This window comes from Cygnus atratus, chromosome 5 (genome assembly GCF_013377495.2).
Source record: "Cygnus atratus isolate AKBS03 ecotype Queensland, Australia chromosome 5, CAtr_DNAZoo_HiC_assembly, whole genome shotgun sequence".
NCBI lineage: Eukaryota > Metazoa > Chordata > Aves > Anseriformes > Anatidae > Cygnus > Cygnus atratus.
The window spans coordinates 54,282,053-54,291,824 of record NC_066366.1 but is presented as its reverse complement, the minus strand read 5'-3'; the positions used below and the strand labels follow the sequence as shown (position 1 = coordinate 54,291,824).

The following is a 9,772-nucleotide window of genomic DNA, read 5'->3' as shown; positions in this document are numbered from 1 at the left end:
CTATATTTTATCTAAGAAAAGCATTAAACATGCATTGGGTATAACTGCCACACTTTATTAGAGAACGGCAAAAAGCCATTAAGCTGCTTTATGGAAGCAGGTGAGCAAAGCAGCTGTACAACCACTGAAACCATAGTCACTATGCGAAGAAAGGAACATAAAATACTCTACAAAGGATTTTGGTACAGATTGTTTTGTAGACATGTATTTGAGAGAAAGGAAAAGAAATGGGGAACCACCACAAACTCAGACCCAAAGAAGGTAAAGCAAGGAAACAACGGGCGTGAGCACTGAAGAGGTGGCCTGGGCAGGACCGCAGAACTTTCTAGGCTGAGCACTGGCTGAAATCCAGCTTCCTCAGTGAGCAACTGCCTTCACTCTTACAGGTTTTCTTCCGTGTGCTGAGCAGCAGCTAATCTCACACTAGTTTATGTTACTGTTGACACAACTATTAATTTTTCCTTTAAATAAAATAACCTGCAGGACTCTGTATTTTGGCCAGCTGTTTGGGGCAGAGGTGTAACGCCAGCGTTTAGAAGGGCAGAGCCCTGTAAGTCATTGCACCAATGCAGATCCTCATGCAGATACTGCAGGAATTGCAGTGAAGCAAGCTGTAATTTTAATTCCTCAGCTGGTCCTACATAACGTCTTAAACATATACTTAATGTACCTTCTCGTTTGTCAGAGAAGATAACAAAAAGGAATGAAAAATCCCTGAAAGGCAGAACTCTGCAACAAAATCAAGCCTGTAGACCCCAGGTCAATCAGATGTTTTCTAGATCAAACTGCAGGATAAAAGGTTGTGGAGAATGTCAGATTCAGCATAAGGATCTTCAGTTATACGCATTAATAGAGGTAAGCATTGTAATATCTAATTCATTGGGCATGCCACCCACTTTAATTTAGGATGCTTAACTGGGATAAGGGCACGCTAGGCATCTAAAAATAGCATTCTTAAGTCAGTCAGATGCTGAACTAGATAGCTCTCTGGGGTATTTAAGAGACAACAGAAAATGCCAAAAAGTCAGGCCTGGGTTGATTTTTTTCTACAGAAACAGCATCCTTTCTATTCCTTCAATAAAAATAAAACTGCTCTTTAGAGCAGGGAGATTCTCTAGGCTGATGTTTTCGTCACTGTGCAGTTTTAGCACGTAGAGTCACTTAGTATTTATATCCCCCATAGTGGATCAGCTCCAGGAAGAAAGTTTCAGCAGCCTGCTCTGGAACACGGGTGATGCAGATGGTTCTCCTGAGACACTGAAGACCTGCATTAATTCCTTGCTCCCAACCAGGTCGTTCGGGATATAAAAATAACCCCCTTGGTAAATGCGTTAATCACAGAGCTATGTGCTGCAATGAGACGTGTACTTATCAAAGTCTTTATGCAAGCTGCGTAAATGCATGGATAAACGTGTCTGTGGCCATCCCCTTTGAACACCAAAGGAGATCTCTGACAGATTAGGCAGCAAAGGCCGTGTAGTCTGGGAATCCCAGCGGATTTCAGGCCCTGGGCTCTAACAAACCAGACATCACCGGCATCCGCCTAGCAGCTACTATTAGCACTTCAACCCTGAGGTAACCGCATTGCTATGTAGGTCTGCGCCTCTTGGCTTCGCTCCCTTGCCTCTTGTTATCCCAAAAGCAGCACAGAGCCCACGAGGCACGTCCCACAGCCCCCCATTTGCCCTGTGAGAAGGCATTCCGCCTCCCCTGCTGGGCAGAAGGCTCCCCACAGCCTCCATCCCTCACGCTCCTTCTAGGAGCTTCGGCGGGCCGCGAGGCGGGCGCCTCACCCGCCACTTGCGCAACCCCCCCTCTCCCCCTCCCCTCAGCCCCTCCTTCCCGCGCCGCGCGCGCGCTCCCAACGCCCGCCCCACGCGCCCACGGCGCACGCGCCTGCCTGCCTCCCCCCCTCCCCTCCCCATCTGACAGAGCCAACGGCCAACGCCTGCCCGCCCTTGGCGCTCTGAGGGCCGCTGTGCGCGGCCGCCTGCGATTGGCTGCCGGCGGCTCGGCCCCGCCCCCAGCGGGCGAGAGGCTCCGCCCACGCCTCCTCCCCCTCCCCTCGCCGGCGCCCCCTCCCCCGCGGCCGCCAGTGAAGGTTCCCGATGGTTCTGGAAGGAGGCGGCGCCGGCTGTATAAAAGGCGGGCGGGCGGCCGGGGGCGCGCACTAAGTGGAGGCGCAGCGGTGCGGGCGGAGCGCGTCGGGTTCGCCGCTTCACTGAGGAGAACAGCAGAGCCATTTAATCCTCCCCCTAGCTGCCAAGGTGAGCGGCCGAGGCTGTGCCGTGAGGTGGCGGCGCTTGGGGGGCGCAGCCCCAACGGCCGCCCCTCAGGATGGGGCTGTCGTGAGGGGAGCGGGGCGGTGGTGGGGGCCGCGTGGTGCAGGGCGCCATCGCCGACGCTTAGGTGAGCCCCAGGCGGTCTCCACATGGCTGGGAAGGGTGGTGGCGGTTATACAAAGCGTTTAATTAATTACTATCATTTAACGATTTTTGCCTCATGGCTTCCTGAGGAGGAAGGAGAAAATGGTGGACAGTACTGGGGGGATGGTCGTTGAGGGGATCGTGGTGGAGGGGGGAGGAGCAGCCTGCAGGAGTTGTTGGGGGAGGAGGGGAATAAGTAGAGGTGGGTGAGGGCGTTTGTGGGGGTGTTGGGGCATCCAAATGAATTAAGGGAGAGCCCGGCCGGTGGGGCCCGAGGTGGTTCTAAGATGGAGGTTCCCGCCGGGAGGGCAGCGCGGGGCGGCCGCTGGGAAGGGCTCGGCCGGCATCGGGGAGGCTGCGCGGGGCCGCTGGTGACGGGGAGTGGGGTGGAGGGAGAAGGGGGGGCGGTGGAGGAAGGCTCTGGCAGTTTCTAGAATCTTTCCCGCTTCCATCGGGAGCCTGCAGGGGGCGCCGCAGGCTGGCCCTGTCCGGAGCCGCGGAAAGGAGCCGGTTGGACTCGGCGGTGGTTGGGCGAGCCGTCTGGTTATTCATTACATAGCTAGCCGTGTAGCTGAGGATTGCGACCTTGTAGTTAGTATCCGTTCATTCAGTAGCGATTAAAATTGGTTGAAGAGGTTTTTTTTCATTTTGAATTTTATCTGGTTTTCCTCAGTCCTGATTTATGCAGAGGATCTTTTAGGCAGCAGGCGGCTGGACAAGTTCGGAGAACATACCTCTCCGTAGGACCGAACAAGTTCAGTCGGGCTGTGTGGTATTTTAGTTCGTGTTCAGTAAGTTCTGGGGATCGTGTATGCAACTGAAGATACTAGTTCAGGAAAGAGAAGTTGGATGGGAGGAAAAAGGCAATAATGGCACAAATGGAAACTATTGTCACTCATTGACCCTAGAATAGCCCAATTAGCCTCTCAAACGTTGGGCCATGTTTTCAGTTGTATTTTTCTATTTTACAGTCTATACTTACTTGGTCTGTGACAAGGGGATGTAAGGGTGCAGAAGTAGTAAATGCAAATCATACTGAATATAAAGCAAGTCCAGTTGAAGTATTTGCATCTAGTTTTCTTGTTCTTCCAGAATTCAGGAATTGTTACTGGTAGGGAATCAGATGTGGAGTTTTTTGTGTCCCTGCTGTGCTGTATTTAGCACCATACAGTGAATAACTTGAATCCCAAATGCCATTGTCACTGCCTTTAAGGGGGAGGGGTATATACAGCAAGCTAGAGCTGTTCAGAATGGAATTTCAACTTGATCTCTGCTTACAGATGCCTGAAGCTGTGCAAACTCAAGACCAACCAATGGAGGAGGAGGTGGAGACCTTTGCCTTCCAGGCTGAGATTGCTCAGTTGATGTCTTTGATCATCAACACTTTTTACTCCAACAAGGAAATCTTCTTGAGGGAGCTCATCTCCAATTCCTCAGATGTAAGTACTTGAGCTCTTAGGCTGGCTTGTGTCAGTAGAACTACTGAAATGTAAAGAAATAGGAGGGCAATGTTAAAGCTTGCCTCTCTTCTTACAGGCTCTGGACAAGATCAGATATGAGAGCTTGACTGACCCAAGCAAGCTGGATTCTGGAAAAGACCTGAAAATTAACCTGATTCCAAACAAACATGATCGTACTCTGACCATTGTGGATACAGGCATAGGGATGACCAAAGCTGACCTGGTCAACAACCTTGGTACTATTGCTAAGTCTGGTACCAAGGCTTTCATGGAAGCACTGCAGGCAGGCGCTGATATATCCATGATTGGCCAGTTTGGTGTTGGCTTCTACTCCGCCTACCTTGTTGCAGAGAAAGTGACTGTGATCACCAAGCACAATGATGATGAGCAGTATGCTTGGGAGTCATCAGCTGGGGGATCTTTCACTGTCAGACTTGATAATGGTGAGTGTTGAATGTGCCTGCTCACTTTCTGAAGATGAGTCATAAAATCATTCAGATGCCTACCTACTCTATGTATTGGGGAAAAGAGAGCAATGATAGGTGAGAGGGTAGCACTACCCATGTGTCAGGTAAGTTCAGTTTGAGTAATTGCATGTGGTATGGAATTCTCTAAGTAAATAGTGCATCATAATAAAGATTTAAGTGTTTTAAGCTTGTGCAGGGAGATAATTCTGTAGGAACAGAGTAATGAATGAAATGTTCTTCAGTTTCTTTAAAGTAAATGCTGGGCACAGTAAGTTGGAAGTATCTGTAAGCCCATTTCTGTACGCAGTATATTTTTTGCAAGTGGTAAGGAAATGAGTGATAATTATGTTTCTAAACAGCAAATAATTTTAAGAGTTTGTCAAAGCCTAGTCTACTCCTGCACAAATAACACCTGTAAATTTTATTCTAGGTGAACCTTTGGGCCGTGGAACAAAAGTTATCCTGCATCTTAAAGAAGACCAAACTGAATACCTGGAAGAACGGCGAATCAAGGAAATTGTGAAGAAGCATTCTCAGTTCATTGGCTATCCTATCAGGCTCTTTGTATGTACCTTACTTGGAATTTTACTTAAGTATAACCACATTAAAATGAAAATATTTTTAAAAATACTAACATACAGTTTGTATACCAGATTTGTTTTATTAGTTGTTGCAGATGGCTGTGTGGATGTAGCCCTTTATCAGATATTGCTGTTAACAGATTTTCTAAGATGAAGTAAAAAAGTTATATCAAGCCAGTAGTACCACAGTTCCCACACAATTCAGACATTAACTGCATCTTGATGTGTTCTCAGTGGGAATCCATTTTAAGTTAATAGTATAAAACACCACAAAAAGATGTGAGCCAAACTGCCACCTCTGTCTCAGCACTAATAAAAATGGGATGTAGGACAAAAAAATCTGAATGTAGGACAAAAACTTGAACTCAAAGCATAAATCTTAAAACTGCTCAGGATAAAACTTCAAGGTCTCTAAACGCAACTAATGATACCCTTTGTAGGTGGAGAAAGAGCGTGATAAGGAGGTGAGTGATGATGAGGCTGAAGAAAAGGAAGAGGAAAAAGAAGAGAAGGAGGAGAAGACAGAAGACAAGCCAGAGATCGAGGATGTTGGCTCTGATGAGGAAGAGGAAAAGAAGGATGGAGATAAGAAGAAGAAAAAGAAGATCAAGGAGAAGTACATTGATGAGGAAGAGCTCAACAAGACCAAGCCCATTTGGACCAGGAACCCAGATGACATTACCAATGAGGAATATGGCGAATTCTACAAGAGTCTGACTAATGACTGGGAAGACCATTTGGCTGTCAAGGTAGGTTCTTGTTTGTCTTCCTGCAGGCACAATCCTTGAACCTAAATAAATTCTATTGTCTTGCAGTAAATTGTTTACCATTTAGGGTGATACTATTCAGAACGCTTGGACAGTGTGAGGGTGATTTTTGAGGTACAACTGTTCTGGCCAGTTCTAAGATGTTTATAATTACCAGGTCCACACCTCAGGTTATTGCAGATAGAATTGCAGGTGTCTTACCTGTATGTAGAGCTTAGTTAACAAAATTAACTGCAAAAATTAAAAGTAGGTCTCAAATACAAATTTAAAAGTTCAGAGGGTTTGTAGTGTAGTTCTCAACATTGTTACAGTTAAAAGGTATTGGCAAGTGAATTGGAACTAGCCTCTTTGTGTGCCAGTGGTTGGAGGTGCTTTAAGAAAGTACATCTTTCACTGCAGCTCACTATGCAACTGGGAGCTGAAGAGGTCTTCTGAAGCAGGCTGCTTGTCAGCAGTGGAACAGAACTTAGATGCTGTTCTGGAGAATACTTACATTCCTGACTAGTGTCTGTCTTATGCACTGATTTTTTTTTTGAAATACCACTTATTTTGCTTCTGTGCTTGAAGAGATTTTTAAGGGTTGCTTAAGTGAGAGCCATGCAAATTGCAATAAGATTGTCTTGTTTTCTTGCAGCATTTCTCTGTGGAAGGTCAGCTGGAATTCAGAGCACTGCTGTTTGTCCCACGACGTGCGCCTTTTGATCTCTTCGAAAACAGGAAGAAGAAAAATAACATCAAGCTGTATGTACGCAGAGTTTTCATCATGGACAACTGTGAGGAGCTCATCCCTGAATACCTGAGTGAGTATTACTGAGAAAAATATTTCCTAAAAAACTAGATTTACTTAGTAATTTTGAAGTTTCTCTTAATAATGAAAAAAATGGGGGTGGGGTGAGGGAAAGACAATTCTAAAATGAGTTGATCAGGAGGTATCTGATCAGTTCAAGAAAGCACTGCCTTATTCTGAGATGCCAACTGGTAATTCAAAGCCACTGAAGTGGTGGTTACAAAATGAATTTCGTTTAAGATCTGCAAAGCTAATTCTTTCCACCTTTTTCCAGATTTCATGAGAGGTGTGGTAGATTCTGAGGATTTACCTCTGAATATTTCTCGTGAAATGCTCCAGCAAAGCAAGATCCTGAAAGTTATTCGGAAGAATTTGGTGAAGAAGTGCCTGGAACTCTTCACTGAGTTGGCTGAAGACAAGGAGAATTATAAGAAGTTCTATGAGCAGTTCTCCAAGAACATCAAGGTTTGTGGTTTTTCTGCTTAATACCAACTGTGAAAGCTAGAGGTTCTTGCTACAAAGTCCTCATGCAGCTCAGTATTTATCTCAGGGAATAGCACATTGATTTGTTTTCTTACATTTTTGTAGCTTGGTATACATGAAGACTCCCAGAACCGCAAGAAGCTGTCTGAGTTGCTGAGGTATTACACCTCTGCGTCTGGTGATGAAATGGTTTCTCTGAAGGACTATTGCACTAGGATGAAGGAAAACCAGAAACACGTCTACTACATCACTGGTGAGTTGGAGACAATTGCATGTGTGACAAGCCCGTGTACACACATAGGCAGCATTATTTTTTGTGATAAGAATGTGGTAAATAACCATGGTAATGATCTCTATGAAGAAAACCAAAGCTTTCTCATGTAAAATTGATGGCATTGGTACATTTTTCAATATGATAAGAACAACTTAGAGTTGTATTGAAATTGCACTGTTTTCTGATCATTAGTTGCCTTGTCAACAAGTCCTAATAGTAGTCATGACTGAGAAATGTTGACATGTATCCTTGGAAGGTAAAACTGATTATGTAAGTTCCTATCAAATCCCTTGAGTACTATAGAGCTTTTGAAATGAATAGATGCTGCATGCAGTGTTAAAGCCATGTAAAATGGAGCTGCAGTTGTTCATCCTACGTGTCCTCATCCACGAGGACAGCAGAGCTAGCCTAGAGGTAATGTTTTCTTCAGTTTAACTTCTTGTATTTCAGGAAGCTCGCATTGCAGGGTGGCTTAGGATACTCGCTGTTCTCAAACTTGGGCTTACTGCTGCCATGTTAACTGCTCTTCTCAGGAGCTGTGCAGCTTAAATGAGCTGCAATAGAATAGCTGCTCTTCAAGCATTACTTAAGTTCTAAAATGCAAAGTTCAGGGTCAATGCTTCCTTGAATGATTTAGAAGTCCTTTATGTGCTTTTAAGATAGCTTTGATGTTTGGACTCAGGCTAATAAATTTGGCTAGGAGTACATGGTTTCGGCATTCCAGGAATGGCAAATGTTCATTCAAACCAAAGAATTATTGCAAGCTTTGATGTCAGCTGGAAAGGCTTGAGTATTCTCAGGCCAAGATCTTTCAGTAGATTGCCATAAACTTCTGTCTTATGTCCCCATACTTTCCTGGTATTGGCCATGGAGCATTGTTGAAAGTGTTGCATAGGCTCTTGCAGAAAACAAGTTGCCATGGTAAAACAGAGGCTCAAACAGTTCATGCTTCTTGCAGGTGAAACAAAAGATCAAGTGGCTAACTCTGCCTTTGTGGAGCGTCTTCGCAAACATGGCCTGGAAGTGATCTACATGATTGAGCCTATTGATGAATACTGTGTGCAGCAGCTGAAGGAATTTGAAGGAAAGACCCTGGTTTCTGTAACAAAAGAGGGTTTGGAGCTTCCAGAAGATGAAGAAGAGAAAAAGAAACAGGAGGAGAAAAAAGCCAAGTTTGAAAACCTTTGCAAGATAATGAAAGATATCCTTGAGAAGAAAGTAGAAAAGGTAATTAGTACTTGCACTTTAGTTCTGTCAGTGGCGTTCTGATTCAGTGGAAGTGTTGAAATGTTAAGTTAAAAATTCTGGCTTTGTTCCCTTAGGTTGTTGTGTCCAACCGTTTGGTAACTTCTCCATGCTGCATTGTAACAAGTACATATGGCTGGACTGCCAATATGGAGAGGATTATGAAAGCGCAGGCATTAAGAGACAACTCCACAATGGGATACATGGCAGCGAAGAAACACCTGGAGATCAACCCTGATCATTCCATCATTGAAACACTGAGGCAGAAGGCAGAGGCTGACAAGAATGACAAGTCTGTAAAGGATCTTGTCATCCTGCTGTATGAAACAGCACTCCTGTCCTCTGGCTTCAGTTTAGAAGATCCTCAGACACATGCCAACCGCATTTATAGAATGATCAAACTTGGCCTGGGTAAGTTTTCTCTGGGACAGACTGGAAAATGGGATTAAGAACCTCAGGTCAGGGCAGCTGAAGTATGAAGTAGGCAAAAGTTAGAGTTCCATTAGCACTAATGGTCCCTGTTTTCTTGCACAGGCATTGATGAAGATGATACTGCTGCAGAGGAAGCTAGTCCAGCAGTTACTGAGGAGATGCCACCTCTTGAAGGAGATGATGACACATCACGCATGGAGGAGGTGGATTAAAACAGTTTACAGGAACTCATGAATGTTTCCTTGGCTAATATGAATAAGTTATATTTTGTATATTATGAATGTTACCTGCCAAAAAAAAAATCTTTGACACTTTGTCTGCATTCCCTCTTTATATTTATTTTCAAAGATGTTATACCTTTATTTTTGTTACATTGCTTTTTCAGCTGATGTGAGATACAAATGCCATTGAGGGAATATTTTTCTTTAACACTGTACAACCCTAGACAGGCAAGTAAGGAGTAGTTATTTTTGTCTGTATTAGCTGGTTGCAGGTGGCAGGGTTTTTTGACTTATTCTTAATTGCCAGAAATTGGGGGAAGTAACAAAGATGGTATGACATCTGGATGTTAAAGTTCGTTTAGTGTTAATACAGCTCTTCAACTCTGAATATGTCTAACATACAGTACCTAGTAACTAGGTATCTATGAGAGCTGAAATACTTGGGGAAGCTTTAACCCTTTTGCTCCTAACAAGGTCTTGATGTTTAAAGTTGTTTTTTATACTGTTCAAGGATTCTGGATTGCACTCTACCATAGAATAGAATCCACTGTAAATCTCTATTGTGACTTATGCAACTCTGCATGTACAGTTCAAACCTAGAACTGTAAGAATAAAAGTGTTAAGAATGA

The 9,772-nt window shown here is 44.5% G+C and overlaps 1 protein-coding gene across 1 annotated transcript; it reads left to right on the top strand.

Moving 5' to 3' along the window:
* Positions 1-1,954: 1,954 nt before the first annotated feature.
* On the top strand, positions 1,955-9,772 carry HSP90AA1 (heat shock protein 90 alpha family class A member 1). Its single transcript, XM_035551323.1, has 11 exons — positions 1,955-2,267; positions 3,707-3,865; positions 3,963-4,329; positions 4,784-4,917; positions 5,375-5,683; positions 6,336-6,501; positions 6,763-6,953; positions 7,077-7,224; positions 8,204-8,472; positions 8,568-8,901; positions 9,025-9,772. Exons 2-11 carry the CDS (start codon positions 3,707-3,709, stop codon positions 9,132-9,134), a joined length of 2,187 nt encoding a protein of 728 aa, XP_035407216.1. The 5' UTR covers positions 1,955-2,267; the 3' UTR covers positions 9,135-9,772.

Coding starts and splice junctions, on each gene's coding strand:
- HSP90AA1 (XM_035551323.1), top strand. CDS start 3,707: ATGCCTGAAGCTGTGCAAACTCAAGACCAACCAATGGAGGAGGAGGTG. Junction 6,954..7,076: donor AGTTCTCCAAGAACATCAAG/GTTTGTGGTTTT, acceptor ACATTTTTGTAG/CTTGGTATACATGAAGACTC. Junction 8,473..8,567: donor TTGAGAAGAAAGTAGAAAAG/GTAATTAGTACT, acceptor TTGTTCCCTTAG/GTTGTTGTGTCCAACCGTTT.